The sequence below is a fragment of the Bombus fervidus genome, chromosome 13 (assembly GCF_041682495.2).
Source record: "Bombus fervidus isolate BK054 chromosome 13, iyBomFerv1, whole genome shotgun sequence".
In the NCBI taxonomy this organism is placed as follows: domain Eukaryota; kingdom Metazoa; phylum Arthropoda; class Insecta; order Hymenoptera; family Apidae; genus Bombus; species Bombus fervidus.
In genome coordinates this window covers 11177554-11194818 of record NC_091529.1, presented here as the reverse complement: position 1 = coordinate 11194818, position 17265 = coordinate 11177554, and the positions used below count along the sequence as shown (strand labels likewise).

General features: G+C 35.2%; 5 protein-coding genes across 7 annotated transcripts in view; 2 read left to right on the top strand and 3 right to left on the bottom strand.

Moving 5' to 3' along the window:
- Positions 1-570: 570 nt before the first annotated feature.
- On the bottom strand, positions 571-2460 carry Mrpl23 (mitochondrial ribosomal protein L23). Its single transcript, XM_072015423.1, has 4 exons — positions 2305-2460; positions 1899-2178; positions 1644-1820; positions 571-1250 (listed from the first exon to the last, which is right to left on the bottom strand). Exons 1-3 carry the CDS (start codon positions 2316-2318, stop codon positions 1671-1673), a joined length of 444 nt encoding a protein of 147 aa, XP_071871524.1. The 5' UTR covers positions 2319-2460; the 3' UTR covers positions 571-1250; positions 1644-1670.
- On the top strand, positions 847-1309 carry LOC141445872 (uncharacterized protein CG13380-like). Its single transcript, XM_074112021.1, has 2 exons — positions 847-1029; positions 1174-1309. Exons 1-2 carry the CDS (start codon positions 847-849, stop codon positions 1243-1245), a joined length of 255 nt encoding a protein of 84 aa, XP_073968122.1. The 3' UTR covers positions 1246-1309.
- Positions 2461-2608: 148 nt separating the features above from the next.
- Positions 2609-4465, top strand: LOC139993573 (uncharacterized). 2 transcript variants are annotated; one of them, XM_072015424.1, is made up of 3 exons: positions 2609-2702; positions 3180-3809; positions 4194-4465. In XM_072015424.1, the coding sequence occupies exons 2-3, from the start codon at positions 3581-3583 to the stop codon at positions 4328-4330; spliced, it is 366 nt and encodes a 121-aa protein (XP_071871525.1). In that variant the 5' UTR covers positions 2609-2702; positions 3180-3580; the 3' UTR covers positions 4331-4465. The 2 variants fall into 2 exon arrangements, with proteins under 2 accessions (XP_071871525.1, XP_071871527.1); XM_072015426.1 differs by lacking the exon at positions 2609-2702 and having other exon boundaries at positions 2842-3809.
- Positions 4466-5468: 1003 nt separating this feature from the next.
- Positions 5469-6707, bottom strand: LOC139993574 (uncharacterized; the record flags this gene model as incomplete). Its single annotated transcript, XM_072015427.1, has 1 exon — positions 5469-6707. A coding segment is annotated over one exon (534 nt), but the record flags the coding sequence as incomplete, so codon positions are not given.
- Positions 6679-17265, bottom strand: part of LOC139993564 (TWiK family of potassium channels protein 18) — a 32506-nt gene continuing 21919 nt past the window's right edge. The window contains exons 2-6 of one of the 2 annotated variants that reach the window (XM_072015406.1): positions 10035-10455; positions 9379-9736; positions 8586-8977; positions 7653-8100; positions 6682-6820 (exon numbers count right to left, since the gene is read on the bottom strand). In XM_072015406.1, the coding sequence (XP_071871507.1) occupies positions 6708-6820; positions 7653-8100; positions 8586-8977; positions 9379-9736; positions 10035-10292 (1569 nt within the window). In that variant the 5' untranslated portion in view covers positions 10293-10455 and the 3' untranslated portion in view covers positions 6682-6707. Of the gene's footprint in view, positions 8101-8585; positions 8978-9378; positions 9737-10034; positions 10456-17265 lie in introns of both variants that reach the window. The other variant, XM_072015405.1, reaches the window with a different exon arrangement.

The following is a 17265-nucleotide window of genomic DNA, read 5'->3' as shown; positions in this document are numbered from 1 at the left end:
TAGCGTCACAGCAAGAAAGACGTATTTGATCCTTTGACGTTTTGCTTTTCTATTCGACAAAGAAGTTATTTCACATTTGCAATACTTCCAAATTGTGTTGTTAAACAAACAATTTCATTCTTTTGAAATTTTCGACTGTCTTTTTAATTCGTGTGATCATATTTTATAGTGGTTTATTTTCTATTCGCCGCATTAAGAAAGCAGGTAACTTGAACAGGGTATGTATATTAAAAACAAATTATTGTACTGTATGAAGATATTTAAGATTTAAGAAGACATAGTATAGATATAGAGGGTTTTATAAATTATTTTATTTTGGATTCTTGTTGTTATCATTGACAAGGTTCATTTTCTGGGCCCTGTAACATCCTCTTACACGTGTTAGATGCGTAGATGCGTAGATACGAGCATCGTTTTATTTAGTTGAAACGATACGAAGTAAGCATTAAAAGCGAGCCACAAAGAGACGATTATTACTCGCGAACCGGAAATTAAACGCTGCTTGAGAGCACCAAAAGCGTCGTGGCTATACGAGTGAATCATATTTGTGCATAGGTATTTGTGTCATGAATTTACGATTCGAAATGCGTCTTTCATTAACTCTATATTTATTAACGTGAACCAAACGCATTTTAGAAAGTATTAATTAAATCGAAACGAGTTTTCTTTTGTGCTCTGTTTGCTATAATATTGGACATATTTCATAAGGAACATATAAATTGTTCTTATTATATATATGTATTATACTATATGTATTATATTTGTTATTATTTTGTTAAAAAACATTTTTATTGTAAATATTGAATAGTGAACATCGAATGATTTAATTAGGAATAGACAGTCAAAATGAACGTCAATTTGAATTACAATAATTATGAAAGAAGAGTGGCCAGAGGAAGAGGGATAGCTCGAAGTAATTTACCTGCGAATAGGTGCCTGTGCCATAGACCATACACTATCGTGCTATGTAATGTTTGTGGTTACTGGACAAAGGGCAGAGTACGTTACTTCTGTCCAATTCATCCACAGGTATGTTGTCTTTGATATATCATACTTTTAAACAAAGTACAAAGCAGAAGAAATCATTTGCACCTACTCTTTCTTTCTAAATTTTCATTTTACCCTTTGTAATTATCAGTTAATTTCTCCTAATTATTTACTCCTTTCTTACAGGTAGTTTTTTTGTTTGATATTCCACAATGTCCCCAATGTAAATCTTATGGTTTTATGTTGAGCGAATATTGAATCGTCTGAAAACAGAATGTATACCTTGCATAATAGTATGTGAATCACATAATAATACATAATACATTATACTATACATATACATGTATATACGCAATAATTTATTTTGTTATCGATATATTAGTATACATTCTACATTTATTTCCACAATTATTTCTAGTACAATCATGAAGTATGCGTAATATTCTGTTATATAAACAATCATATCAATACTAATTTATATTTTTAATTTGTTATTGAAATTTAGATGTACATCTGTATTTATTTTGAATATTCATTTCAATTATTGCCAATGCAATCACCAAATATTTATATTAAGATATTGTAATATATGTAAGAATAAAAAAGGGAAAATACAGATTAATTTGGTTAATATTAGACTTCATTTATTGTCGTACCAGACTAGCAAATTTACGTTTGATATTTTACATCACGAACCAACTGGGAAAACCAGGTATTTTGTTCTTTACTGTAAAGTTCTTAAAGTTCTGTTCTATTTCTTCCATTGCTTTTTCATTTTTATCTTCTGCTTCTTTAGGAACTATATCCGGAAATGTAAATGTTTCGGTCTTAGGCTGAAATCGTACAAAATGTATATGTTAATAACGAAGATATATTTTTGTTAAAAATTGAGTTTTTATTTCAATACTTACTAGAGTAACGTAAGCTATTTTCATGTCATCCTCTTTAGCAACAAATTTATAACCTGTAGGTATATAAGTTTTTCCAAGAGCAATCCTAGTACGCACATGCACAGGATGTATGTTATAAATTTTTTCTAAATAATTCTTCACGTCTAATCTTGTCATCTCCATGGAACAGTGAAACTCTACTACATTTTTTGGTTGGTTATGTTCTGGTTTTATAAGCTTCAACCAAAAGTTTGGAAGAAATATTCTAAGTTGTGGATTACCTTGTTGGTACAAGGGGTACCTGTTAAAGTAGATAAAACCATGTCAATAAGATATAAAATAGTTAAACGATTCATCTTAATATACAATTTTCAAATGCCTTCTTAAATGTCTGTTTCATTTCTTTATAACAATAATATATACTTACCAACGAGTAGACATTTTATCTCGTTAAAAAGATCAAAAATTTATTTACAACAGTAACAATTTTGTTTATAATATCTTCTGTATCTTAAATATGTATATATCACAGATAAACAATGTTCTGTGATTAATACATAAGAGGTTATGTTATTAGGTATGTTATACAGGTTATGTCATAGCAGAGAGGAAATGAAAGTGCTCATACCAGTAGTTCGAGTTGCTTCACATCACAGACGCTGCACCATAGGGCCAAATGCCGAAGGTGACCCACACTAGTATATACAAGAATCTATAAAATTAATCTAATATACACAAGAATTTATCATATTCCACGCTGCAACCTATTCAATTATACGGTTCTACGGAAAGGTTCATATCTACTTTTCTGTCCCAGATAGACAGGTATGAATTTTTTAACTGTCATTATAATTATGCATTTATTTTGATTTGTATCATTGAATTTTATTAATTTTTACGTTTTTAACATATAATAGTAACCATAAATGGTACTGTCTTTATATTATAAACGTGTTCTATCAGTGTTAATAGACATATAAAAAGTAAAATGATATATAGCTTTTGACGTCAATTTAAAAAAATTTACAATTAGAAACATTGATTTCGATAATGCAATTCTTCAAGAATAGAAAAAGTGCCAATCAGTTGTTGTACGACTTGCGAAAATTGTAGAAATTAGGGTCTGCGAAAATTGCTTCTCAGTTGTTAAATAGCTTTACAGAACGATAAAAACTACATTTTCACAAAGTTTCAATTTTTCATTTTCAAAATATGTTTGGCAAAATATAGGCGCCTCTTGCATTTTAAGTCTAAAACAAGTCTAGTGTTTATATTAATTTATTTCATTTTATACTATTGTAGGTATATTTACAATAAAATAATATATTGATTTCTTGATCAAAGCAATGAATCCGCTCGTCTGATTGAAATCGATTTCGATAGAAATGTTCATCGTTTAAATTTTTCATCCGTTCGCGCTCTAATATCTAATCGAGAGTCGTAGTTGATTCGATAATCGATTTGTACGAAACATTCAGCTTTTGAACCGATTCAGTGCTATAAAAAGGACGTTCAAGTGTATTTCGGCAATGACTTCTTTCTTCGGCTAAATTAACAAGAATATGGTTCACGATATTGTTTCGCAAACACAAAACGGTGTTTTAAGAACGAAACGCGTCTAAGAAGATTGCTATTATTTTGAGAAAGTAAAGGGTTAGACCGAAGATTTTCAAGACTTTTGTTGATGAAATTTTGAATCGAAGATGAGCTGCGATTTGCTACCAGAATGGCTGAATCTTTTCTTGGACGACGTAGAAACTACTTTATGTTTACCGATATTGATCATCATGGTTCTTTGTACCGTTCAATTTATAATTAATCACGCTATGGACATTGGATTCACCTTTTATCAAAATGTAATGCAAAAATCGGATGAAGACGCAGGGGAAGCTGGAAAAGAAAAGGGCGAAGATTTAATGAGCAAGATCAGAGGTTTTACTTTCGTATTTTTCTTAGACCTAGAAATATTTTTTTTGGAATGACATTACACAGGGTGCTTAGTAATCACGCTATTTGGTAATTAGTTAATATCATGTATATTAAACGAATGTATATTCAAATTCAATTTTACTCAAAAACGAAACATTGTATGAAGAAATTTTATTCTGTATTTACGATTTATTTCTTTACGTAAATTTACTACCTTACCGATTGTATCATGGCTACTGAGATACACCGTGTAAATTATTTGAATATTATTTTCTATAAAATAATAATGGTATAATATTACTATATATATATATAGTAACATTTCTATGCACACATAATTGCGTATGTATAATAAATATTAATATAAAATAATTACTTTTCTTGTAGGGTTTTTATGTGATATTTCTTGCGGCTTTAATAATTCTGATTCGAAACCGGATGATTATCCAGCAGCATCGTTGTTTAGGTCAAACTCACAAGAAGAGGAATGGGATTATTGCGAGGAAGACGACGAAGATAAGTGACGAATATGCATCGCAGGAAAAATTACGAGTTTAATCGATAAGTACTACAGTGAAACTTTTATAAGCATGCATCCTAAAAACGTTGATTTCGAAGTGGTACTATATTAAACTCAATAAACGATATATGAAAACTAATACGACGAAATTAATAATAAAGAGGAAACGAGAATGGATCAGAATTACAGAAAGTAATTTTTTATTACTTGTTTCTAACTTTACTTTGGATTACTTGTTTTTAATTTAGAGATTCTATCATTTTATAAAAAATAAAACTTCTCAGTTACATGTAAACGAAGAAACGCGGTATTTTTTTTTTTTATACTGTGTAGAGATGTTAACTGTTTCCTTTATTAACATTTTATTACGTCGAATTATTGATAACCTGTCAGTTCAAGGGTTCAAAACTACAAAAAATCAAGTCCAAGTTGTGATTGTTCGATACTTTTACTTTGTCTCTCTTTAATGAAAATTTAGTGAATGTCAAGAAAGAAACACGCGTACAAACAGCGTATTTGAACACTCGTTGAGCCTCGATCCAGCTTGCCGATCTAGGGACATATTTCTCAGCATAGCGATTCGCACGGAAAATTTATCTGCAAGACTGGGTTTGGTTCAGTACGATACCGATGATGTTCCTTTGAAACATTTCATTCTCTTTTTCTCATTTTCTACGATAAATTTCACCGTTCAACCACTCACTTATATGATAGTTTTATTCGTACACTTGCTTATTCGACTTTGTATTAAAATTAAGCGGTGTTCGAAGTTCGATTAAAATGAGTCTCTTAAAAGTTATACTAGGACAGACTGTCTCGTAACTGAGCACGTCTTTTTTTCTATATTTTATATTCATTTGTCTTTTTGTAACAATATTAATTGAACCGCCTGTCAGGCATATCTTTTAAGGCTGTGTCTTTCTTTCGTTTTTCGCATTACCTCTTTCTCCTACGTCTTTTAAAGGATAAATAAAATATTCTAACAAATATAAAATTATCAAATGTTTGTCGAAATTATATATATATTATTTAATTAATTATATAACTATTTACTTATGAATAATTAGTTAACTTTTGTTAAATTTCAGTTTTTTCGTACGAATAATTTATCTTCGATTGTCTTACACGTGTTTATTTAGAAAAGAAAAGAAATGTTCTTTGGGAGAAAGAGACGATGCAGCAGCGTATGTACATTTCGATAATTCACACAACTTGTACGAAGAAAATCCGCCCGTCTCGAGTAATCTAGCAACGATAATAATAAGAAGAAGAATATCAGCAGCGATAAGAATATTAAATAGTATTATAGTAACAGTAGTTATAATGTAAATGGTAGAAATCTAGTGTCTTTCGTGATGGCGAATAACCCTAAAAAACCTCAGAATTCGCGGATTTTCGTTTCAGACACCTTCGTTGTTCGAAGATCGTGTCTTGGAGCCTGTAAATCCGTACGCGGACATTCCACTTATGTTTCTAAGATTTTTCTCTAAAAAATGTTCTCACTTTATGCTCTTCGTACTCTTTTTCTTTTCTCACAAAATACGATGAAACGGTATAATTATAATCATTTACGAATGTCCTGTCTCTCCAATCAGTTTTATTTCTCTAGATCACACAGGAGAAACATATATATTCCTAGATACATAATTCTTTCCTAATTTTAAATTGCCCCTTCCCTTCCTCATTGATCAACGTTGCCCATGCATCTACATAATATCCAAAATAATTCCACTTTCATTTAATTCGCACCAGAATCCTAATTACCTTCTTCCCGGCACAATCGAAACACAGAACACTCCATCCAACTTAGATTTTTTTTTTTCACAAAATCACCCATGATTGCAGCGTCACATGAAAACGTTCTCCAGCCCGGAAATATTCTTCCTGGTGGGCGTGGAGGTGGCACAGTTCACGCCCTCGTCTTCGAAGGTGACCATTTTCTCGCGACTCCTGGTCGCGGTTCCGGAACATTCTAATAACCTGGGCTGATTCGACGACGCTGAATTCGATGCGGAACCTATCGGCGGTGTTAGAGCCGAGGAGGGCCGTAACACCGATGAAGGAGGCGGTGGTGGTACAGCCATGTCCGTGACCGCCGCTGCTGCCAGGTTGAACTCGCTCACGCTTCTAGGCACGAAGTACTCAAAATGTAGAGAACTCTCCTGCTGACGATGTTGATGATGCTGATGATGATATTGCGTTGGAGACAAACAACTGCGTCTCAGAGATTGGGCGCGTTGAAATTGTTGAGTCGACGAGTTTCTGGATTCAGACGGCGTTTTTTTTCGTGGTAGAGAATGATGACCAGGCGATGGTTTTATGGCAGTGTTGGACGTGTGGGCCAGGAGTTTCCCATCCCCGGGACTCCTGGCCTGATGCTGTCAGGAGGTTGGCACCATGGACATGGCGATCGCTTCTTCTTCTTGTTCGGACAATCGCGAGTCACTGGTGCCTCCTCCGTCGTCCAGGTCGGCCTTGAGCCCAGGACCGGCACCTGATGAAGAATTAAAGGATTTTATGACCTTTTGGTTGTGGTGGATAGAGAGTTTTCGGTCTTTGGTTTGATTGAAATGGATTTTGATTTCATTTTGGTTTTTTTAAACGAAGGGGTTATGCAGAGTGGTCAAGATGCCTGATCGAAATCCCCGACGCGAGTGGATCAGAACCGCTCTACGTGCAAACGATTGAGAGCTCGACTCATTTGTTCGTGATGCCTTTGACACTTTGAGCCTGGGTTCGGTTGGAAACGAAGCTTTCGCTTTTGGGGTGGAAAACTGGAGTTTTGAAAAATGGAGGGCGAAGAGAAGGTAACTGCTTATGTTATTAGACGATCTTTTTAGTAATATTTTTGAAAATATCGAAGATCGTTATAAGCTGTAAATATCTTAGGATTTCCCTTAGGACGATATAGTGGTATTTTTGAGAAGATTCAAGATCACAGTAAGCTATAAATTTCTGTATAATTCTCTTACAGTGATGAACAGAAGTTGAAACATTTAAAATTCTTACGAGTCTTTCTCCAAGTCTACCACACCATGAAACGTGATGGGATTAGACCTGACGATAACATCAGCACTGCCATATAAATAATGTTTTTCATAAACAGTATTATCTATATTCATACAATACTGCCACGCATAATATTACGATTAAGCCATTGTATAACGCTATGTTTAATAATTGACTATAAATTTACAGTATATAGAAATAGTATGTTTCGTCGCCAGGCTCAAAGCGTTCAGGAAATTTAAAGCGTGGCCGGGTAAAATAGTTTCTCGCCCGGAACGATCTAGCGGTTCCCCGTCGAATGCCTGCATCAGGGATACCTGTACCACCGATAGGTCCGACCACCACCCCCGACGACATGCCGCAGGTTCTACCGAAGACCCTGACCACGCGTACCACCTCCTCCTGGACGAGGTTGAAGCACATGGCGATCAGGCCCATCCCGGCGAGTATGTAGAGCGAGCAGGCGCACAGGCTGAGTTCCTCCAGGGTGGCGGACGCGGCATTTCGTCCAACGGGCATCAGGTCGCCGAAACCGATCGTTCCGAGGCTGGTGAAGCAGAAGTAGCCACCTTCCAAGAGACTCCAACCCTCCAGACGATTGAACATCACTGCGCCACCGCATATGTAGATCAGCATGATTACTAGACAAAGACTGATCGGTATCCTCACGGGATTCGTTTCCACTATGTAACCTGGCGACGAGTTCGTCGACAGGGACAGCGAGCACGGGTGAAAATGGCGTTTACTGTTTCCAGATGTTACGTCCTGGAAAAGATTAAAATGTTTTTTACCATATCTTATATATTTTTATATTTTTTTATGACATTACACATGTGTGTTTCAAAAGTGACGCAACTTCAACCAATACCTCAGGAAAAGCAAAGAATTATATGGAATAGAATTATAACAATTGGGATCAAATATTAGTTGTAAATTTTCAATACCTAGTTCTTGAAACTTTTTTTTGATGGTTTTGTCGTTTGTGTTGGAAGAACGCTTCTGATTAAAATTTATTAGTGTGTCTGAAGATTAGATATTAATTTGTTTACTTTTTGTAATCAATTCCGTCGATCATATGTATATGTAACTTTCTTAATTTATTCTTATACTTTTGCTTGTTCCAGAAAAGTGGCTGATCATTCTACGACAGCATCTAGTGTCCTCACCGCAGGTGCAGGTTGGCCATATTCCCCCAACATACCACTACTTTCTGCTGTGAAATCATGTTTTTCGAATGAAATATGTTATACCTGAAGCGCTGCGGTGGAGCTGGTGGTAGCATGAAGCAGTCCCTCGCTTCCACAGTCCAACAAGATGGCACTGCTGGTGCCTCTGGTTCCTAGATCGTCGCAGGAGCTTTCTCTGCTAGCTGAATAGTAATTTCCAGATTTCGAGTCGACATGGTTATCATATCTGTAGGTTTTGCTCATCATGCCACCTACAGGAGGTGGCGGTGGCGGCGGTTGTTGCTTTCTGGTGCAATTTCGAGGCCTGCACAATCTGCCATACAAACGACGGAAGCTCCTTGAGAGAACATCGCCCACCGTGCTTAAATAGACCAGCATTAAGGGAATTCCAGCCAGAGCGTACACTATTGTGATTAAACGACCCCAGACTGTGCGAGGCGCCACGCTACCGTATCCTGAAACGCCAATGATAACGTATGTGTTACAATCGACTGTTATTGAGGGAACAACCGAGGATTGATGGAATATGAGAGCGTTTATTAGAATATAATGGATGTGTTCTCGGTCAATTCAAATTGTCACATAAATTGAAGCTTCCGACTAGGTGTTATGTTACCTTTGTAGCTCAATTTTTGTACAATTTATTGGTACGCTTGTTCTCTGTTTTATTTTTGTCAATTTTTTATCAGATTATGGATCATATTCCATGAGTATTAACCTGTTAACCTGGAGAAACAAGTTAACATTAATATATTTAAGTTATAAACTTTTAATTAATAATAAGTGGTATTTTACATGAAATATTGTATAATAATACTAATATATTCTATATTTTGTAAATATTGGTAATCCTTACCAATAGTAGTGATCAGCGTCAGGGAATACAGTAAACTGCCACTAAAGGTCCATTTTCTATGTGGTCTTCTGTCCATGGAATGGTCCCTGGATCGAGAGGATGATCCCATCGGCTCGTACTGCGAGGAAGTTCTCCTGAGACCTCGTGCCAAGTTCTCCTGAAACTCGAACACTTCCCTGGCTGCTAATCGTGTCCAGTTTTCCTTGTACAACACGTTCAAGTCCTCTGTGATACTCCAGAGCCTTTCAACGGTGCGCGCTCTTAGTTCCATGGCCGCAGTGTCATCCTCGATACTGGGCACCACGTACGATCCTCCTTCGGTCTTGGAACCGGGAACGAGCAGGTCGTTCGCTGAATCCTGCCATGGAAAACAAATAGATTTTACTCATATATATAATCCATATATATGGCCTTTTTGAAAGAAGAAAGTACAAAATCATTCGAGGTTCACTAGGTCACAAATTAATTTTGGTTTGTTTTATGATGATTTATACACAAGATTTTTAGCAATTCTCTTCCTTTCCATTCTTTTCATTACGTACAACGCTCCTTAACATAAAAACTTTATTTAATGCGAGTACATCTATACAATTATGATACCAGACTTCTAAAGAACTTTTGGACAAGATAATGTTACCAAAGAAGCGATGACCTACCGACTTGAGGCCACCTTCCAGCGCCATGAAAGCGAACGCGCCCAACAACGTGTAACCCAGCACGAGCACGCAGACACCCAGACTGGCCAATAATCCCGGTGTCTTGGTAGATGTTGCCGTACTGCAGCTACAACAACAGCACAGCAACTCCGCTCCCCGGACAGAAGCGTTGATCCTCAACGCGTCCGCGTTTGCGTTCGCGTTCCTTCCTGGACAGCATCTCGGCGCCCTCTGATAGTAGTCACCTGTGCTCTGCATTATGTTTTAGCCACCGTCTGCACGCTGCTACCGGCAGCCTCCTCGTCGCCGCAGCTGCAGCTGCAGGTGCAGCGACCGACGCCGCAGCTGCAGCCGCAACCGGTCGCCTCCTATCGTTCCACTATCCTCCCTCGAGCCTCGCCCATTTGGTGCGCTGGCAAGCCTGTCGCAGAGATTACCCGTGATCCCATTAGATCTTGTCGCTTGCAACTATATCGCCCTAAGGCTCTGTGCAGACGAGGAATGCGACGTCTCGCGCCATTCCGATTTCATAGCGCTGACGCTACACAATTTGACAAGTTTCAATTTTTGATACAATCTGAGCATACAATCGAAGAGCTTCTGACTAGACTGCACACATATATAAGTATAAAAGTTTATATTTTTATTAATATAATTAAAATAATGGAACGTAAGTGGGAGATTATAGAATCGGTTTTGACAAAACTGGTTTACGTGCTGACATTTTTTGTCGAGTGAAACTTTGCAAATTATTTGAATTTTGAGAATACTTTCCATTTCTCTGGAAAAGATAAAATTCATATTACATAATCTAATATATAATATATGCAGATAATACGTAATTTTTGTAAAATTTCCACAGTATCGTATGTCTCGTCTGCACCAAGTTTAATTGCTCCTTATTGGTACCTCCGGGAACGCGCGACAGAGTGTACTTCCGGTATAGGTGTCGATGATGAGTGGTGACTATGGTCACGTGGCACTGGAGATGCGATCGGGTGACGAGTGTGAGCTCAGGAGGATGTGATTAGGTGTATGAGCGACGACGCTACGGTGGTTAATTAAGGGGAATGTAGAGCTTGATTGGATCTTGGCGGATTTAGGTGGCGAGTATGTTTAGCGTGTTTGAGATATAACGGATGTGTTTGAATTTTGAGCGGCATATGAACATTAATTTGCATTTCAGGAATATATTTTGAGAATGTGACTTGATCTACGTTATGGAAGTTGGAAGAACGATGTATGGTTACGTCTAAAGTTTCAAGATGTTTTCTTGGAGGCAAGTATGTTTTCCATGATCCAATGTATCACCAATGAGAATATATTTACATAGAAATATATTTAGATCTATCGTAAATTAGTGACTGGTTGTTTTAGCGGTATGCATTCGTACACGTAGGTTATACAACATTTCTGTTTGCTTACATTCTCGGTTTAGTTGTTTACATTCTCCGCTTGTTTATTTTTTCATTTAAGATTTTAAATCTTCCTGCTACATTTATTTTCCTTATACATATTTGTTGTTCTAATATCACGCTAAGGATTCAGATTCTTGTAACATAAGAAGTTAGATTCTTGTAACAAGAGGTGCGAGATTTTTATGAAATTCCTACTATCGCGTATTTCGTTCGAGGAATCTTCGTTCGTCGAAACGACGTCGTTAACTCTGAATAATAGATAACAAACTAAAATCCACGAATTCTGTATGTAACGAGAACTTTTCTTCCTTTCTTCATTCGTAGGAATCTCTATTAGAGATGATTGAAGTTCGAAGTTATGTTTGTATCATTACTTTATTGAAATATCATATTATATTATTTCATATATAGTGTAATAACATGTATAATATGTACGTTATATTATATATAATATAATAATCCAATAAAATAGTGACACGAAGATAATCCAGAAGATATATGGGTTAGAAATGATTCGACAACGATAATGATCCGGCGAAATCATACGCCATATAAAAATCAGACTATTTCCTTCTATAAACAATAACAGTGCTGATAATCTCTGTTATATGGAACGTAAATTCCTATGATTTTCACGTCCTGAAAAGTTTGGAAAAAGCTTGGCAAAAGGGTACCTACAAGCGATATTTGGCTCGGTAAGAGAATCGGTTCGCGACCAGCTAGTTCCGTAATCGTATTTTTCAATTTCCTGCCGGGCCGCGACCCATTACGAGAAGTTAATAATCGTACTGCTCGATTTCCCGAAATAAATGTCCCCTTTTCGCGCTTTCTGTCGGCCCTCCGCGAGGAGAGTCCGTTTACTGATAAAGCGATCGTTCCGTTGCGTGTATACAAGCAGAAATAGCTACGATCGAGCTTCCAACTAATGTATACTCATACGTATCACTTTTCATCTGTGTATACGGGTACTTACTTTCAAATAACTGATGTATATAGTTTATAATACCGGACGTATTTGTTCCAACCATGGGACGTTCTAATTTTAACAGTAATGGGGTGGGTAGACATACGAAGGGTTGATCCCTTTAGGGCGAAAGATAAATTTTTTGTTTGTTTCTGATGTTTCAGAGTTACAAAGTTGAGGGATGAAGTACATTTAGAATTAAATTAAATTAAAAGTTTTAGATGCTTGTGTGTGTCGGTTTATTGTTATTGGAAATGATTTGTTGAATTTATTCTGGTTGGCTATTGAGTGATAAAAACTTGTAATTGGAGAATTTTTTTGTTTTTAGAATGTGAGTGATGCGAAGGTATATCTTATATTTTTGTTCTTTTCAGTGTGATTTCGTGAATATGGTTTTATTAAGAAAGCTGATACTCGTTGAAGGTGGAAATTTAGCAGTAAATATACATTAATAGTATCAAGCAAATATAAAAATTGAACACTTTTATATAGAATAAAAAGTATTCCGTATTTACTAAAAGCAAAAGAAAATTATTTTCATTCGTATTAAAATTAAACGTTACTTATACATCAGAATATCGAGCGCGAAATGTTAAGTGTTACACACTATGTACATGGACATGTATATTTAGTATTATTTTTACATTTTCAAATAATTGCGAGCGATACTGTATGTGGTACAACTCCGTGTTGCTATCACGGTGTGGACTACATGGTAAACTGTTCCGTTTTCTCTCTCACTGTTCAACTGGTCGTCTCGTTGTCCCTCGACGAGCATTTGAATACCATCTATGTACTACATGTGTATCGCGCTTACGTATCTGTGTTTCGACTGGAGGACATACACGTGTTCCCAAGTAAATGAGTTTCTTTTTTTCTTTCTTTTTTGCTCTTTAGATTCATGTACTGGTTGGCCAGTAATATTTATTCTTTTTATATCAAAAATTAAATAATGAAAATTATAACAATGGTATTTTTTTTCGATGTATAGTGCGGCAATTGAAGGTTTTGATCAAATTGAATAGAAAATTGGAGTTTCACTAAATTTTATGTACGTAGTCAAGTTTTGCAAGCGAACAAGAACGAAGTACACGCGATGCGTTGTCGAATTAACAATTTGAGGTTGTACAAAGGAGACTGGAATTTGGTAGGATCAACCGGCTTGTAGGTAGCGTCTCTTTAAATAATCAGGCTTCCGACAAATAGAGTTTCCGGTGATCAACGCTCAGCAAGTTTAGAAGCAATCAGCTTTCTATCAATCAGTCTTTAGTTATCATCTCCTGAAGCAATCAGACCTCCAGCGATCAGCTGCTGAATAATTAGATATACTTTGACTAGGTTGTGACAATATTTGCTTGTAAAATATATCCTTCGTATTTGTATAATTTCTATTTTATCGTATTCTATAATTTTTAACGATGTGTGAGTAATTCTTCGTGAACTTTCTCTAAACTGATATTGATTTTTTAATCCCTTCGACCACTTACATAATAACCGAACTATCTTCTTATTAAACGTAGTTATGGAGCTTAGTTCTCTTCAAACAGATTATACTTTTGGATCGAATAGGTTGTTCTTCCTTTTAACCGTGTTGCATTAAAGTACATTCTTTTCATCATTAAATAATATTGAAATAAGGAAATCAACAAAATTGTGCTTACTATATTTTTTCTCTGTAATCTTCGATTGTATTGAAAATGAATGGTCGCAGTGGCATAAGAAAAAGAACGGTATATTAAACTGTTTCGCTGAAGTATCACAAAATTTATAAAAATATTGAACAGTATAGCTTTGTTGTCAAACACATATGTGGTTATTTATTCTACAATGAATATTTCGTTTAAAAACCATATTTGTATTGGGGAGAGGACAAAAAGAGTTTTATTTTGTGAATCATTAAAAAGCACGTAGCGTTTTGTTATTTGTATCTTTAAATAAATGAGCTAAAAGTTGTATTTAAGTGATCACTTATTAACTAACGTGGAAGGATGTAAATAAAAGAGGGTTGCTACGGGGTGAATGGGGTCCCCCATGTGTAAATAAGTGCCACCCGTTGTTTACGTGCGTATAAAGTACCAATGGAGGGTGTAAAAAGGGTTATTTTTCACAGTTTTTCTAATATTAATTTCTGGTACATAATTTTTATTTATCAGTGATTTTCACAAAGGTTGAAAGAGCTACTGTTTTCAAATGAAAACATTAAAAATATTGAACGATCGTGGGGCGAAAATTTATCTAAAATGTCGACACATTAATTTATCGCGTTTCTTTCCTTTTTATTTAAATTTTAATATTCAAGAAGAGATAAGCCAAAATACTATATCAAATAATGGAAATTTATAGTGATTGATGGACAGTTATTGTTAAAATTAAAAAGAGATGTTTAAAATAGTATCGTAAATTTACATTAGAAAAGGAACGTTTCGATGGACATTCATTACTTTAACTGATTAATACTCAGGATTATTGAACGAAAGCTTCTTTCTCATTTAAATTCCAATATTGAAAATAAAAAATAAAATCCTCTTTCTCTTTTAATTAATAAAAACTGATGTCAATTGATTAATTTCTAAGATCAAAGAAAAAGAAGAAAAAAAAAAAAGAAAAAGAGTCATTTCAGTGGATTATTGAAAAAGAATCTATTACTATTAATTGGCTAGGGATTGAAAAATAATTATTTTTTAGTATGTTTAAGAATTCTTCAGCTTTTTTCACGAAAAAATCAACCAAAAAGCGAACTCATCAATTTGTTATGCAAGTTCCAATATTCATAACTGTTTAAAAACTAATGTTAAAGAAATAAATTAATATTCAGTATCAAAGAAGAATTATTCAAGAAAAGATTGACTCATCAACTCGTTATATTTCCTGTTTTCTTATGTAAATTTCGGTATTCACATTGGAAGAAACCATTATCTTAATTCAATCTGACGAACGTCTAATATTAAAAAAGAAGATAATTTACGCTGTAATTTTTCAGCACCGTCCTCCTCTAATTATTTCAATTAATTAAAATGACGTATTTCACTATTCATTGTTTAATTAATACCTAGATACGTTAATAATAACTTTGACTTGATAATAAGTTATGTCTATGGTTATTTAAAAATAATTTTGCCATAGCTTTATGATAAGATTGTTATTCACGTGAGAAAAGAGGAATCTAAATTTCGATCGATTGAGAAAATAAAAGTTCGCTGTGAAAAAAACGAGTGACATTTCGGGTGTAAACGACCTAAGTTGCCTGCAAAGTATTAAAAATCAGTCAATCTTCTGTAAAAGATAGGGAATATGACTTTATGATATTTTTCACTTGCGGTCTTTGCATATAAATATTTATGTTTCAGATTGATTGACATTCTTTATTAAGAAGAAAAAAAAAAAAAAAGAAAAGAAAAAGGGAAAGGAAGAAAAGAAGTTGAGATGAGAAACGACGAGGTGAATATTTGGCGAGAAAAGTACAGGTAGAAATTGCGGCCGCGAAACAGGGGTATGATTCAGAGCCGTGAACCGTTGTAGACCAGTGTTGTCGTGCGGCGGTGTATGTGGAGCGTACAAGGGTAAGATAGAAGGATTCGCAGCCGCCCCAGTTGAAGCATTGTACCGTGGTTACCAGAGATAAGGCATGAAATTAAATTCGACGGAATGTGGGTCGTCGTGGCATCCCTCCTTTCGCGACCGTGCTACGGCCAACGACGATGTCGACGCCGACGTCGCGAGCACACACCAACGTCCTCCGCGTTGTCGTTGTCGTTGTCGTTGTCGTTGTCGTCGTCGTTGTCGTCGTCGCCGTCGTCGTCGACCATGTTACCGAGATCGTGCCACTGCACTGTACAGAGTGTTTCAGAAATATTGATCGATTGATTGTAAATTAGTAATAGAAAAAAGTAATAAATGGAAGACACATATTTTTTGTACTTTTACATGATATTGTATTAAAGTTAAATGAAATACGATACAATAGAATAAACATTGAAATTAATCTGTTAACTGGAGAAGATGCGATTGATTCGTCATTCGGATAATATTTCTTTTATTTAGAGGTATCGTTTCATGTAAAAAGTATTTAAACTTCATACTTAGGTTTCTGTTTAAAGGACAACTTATTTAAAGGATTAAGTGGTTGTATTGGTAATAGTTGTATTTTACTTCATTTATTTTCATTTGCATCGTATTTTAGTTGTACTATATTGTATTTCGTTCAATTTTAGTTTATATTGTGTTATAATTGATTTCGCTTTAATTGTATTGTATCGTATTTCATTTATTCCGAATTAGATTATATTTTGTGTTTCGAGTTCTGGCTGAATAATATAATAATGTTGCTTGATCGAGTTGTAACTCTGAAACACCTTGTATACCACGTGGAACGAGAATTTACGATTCAACGAACACGTTGAATCGAGACGAATTCAGCTAAACTCGATAAAAAGAAGACGTGGAAAGATCGGTCGGCCGAATGTGGAGGCGTCCGCCTGTTTCTCCTCCAAGAAAATTTGATTGATGAAAGAATTGATCTTCCCTTTTTGTTTCATGATTGATAAGATGTTTTAACCGATGGGACTCATGCGCGAGAAATTTTAGTGTAAAGTGCCTCGAGGTGGATTTTGATGGATAGAAGATTACATCATAACGTTATCAGGAAATTAATAAGAAACGTCAAGATATTTCTCAGAAAAATTTGAAAATCTCTTCTGAGGAATAAAGAATTTTCAAAAGATAAATTATATATTACAAAAAACTGATAAGAACCAGCAGGAAATTGATTTTCAAAGAAACAAGAAAATTGTTAACTGATGAAGAAAAGACTTTGAGTAGTAACTTGGTACAATATCCTTAAGAAATTAAT

Excerpts from the sequence above, each read along its gene's own strand:
- LOC141445872 (XM_074112021.1), top strand. The coding sequence starts at position 847 with ATGAACGTCAATTTGAATTACAATAATTATGAAAGAAGAGTGGCCAGA. Across the intron at positions 1,030-1,173 it reads TCTGTCCAATTCATCCACAG|GTAGTTTTTTTGTTTGATAT; the intron begins GTATGTTGTCTT and ends CCTTTCTTACAG.
- Mrpl23 (XM_072015423.1), bottom strand. Across the intron at positions 1,821-1,898 it reads AAATAGCTTACGTTACTCTA|CCTAAGACCGAAACATTTAC; the intron begins GTAAGTATTGAA and ends GTACGATTTCAG.
- LOC139993573 (XM_072015424.1), top strand. The coding sequence starts at position 3,581 with ATGAGCTGCGATTTGCTACCAGAATGGCTGAATCTTTTCTTGGACGAC. Across the intron at positions 3,810-4,193 it reads TTTAATGAGCAAGATCAGAG|GGTTTTTATGTGATATTTCT; the intron begins GTTTTACTTTCG and ends CTTTTCTTGTAG.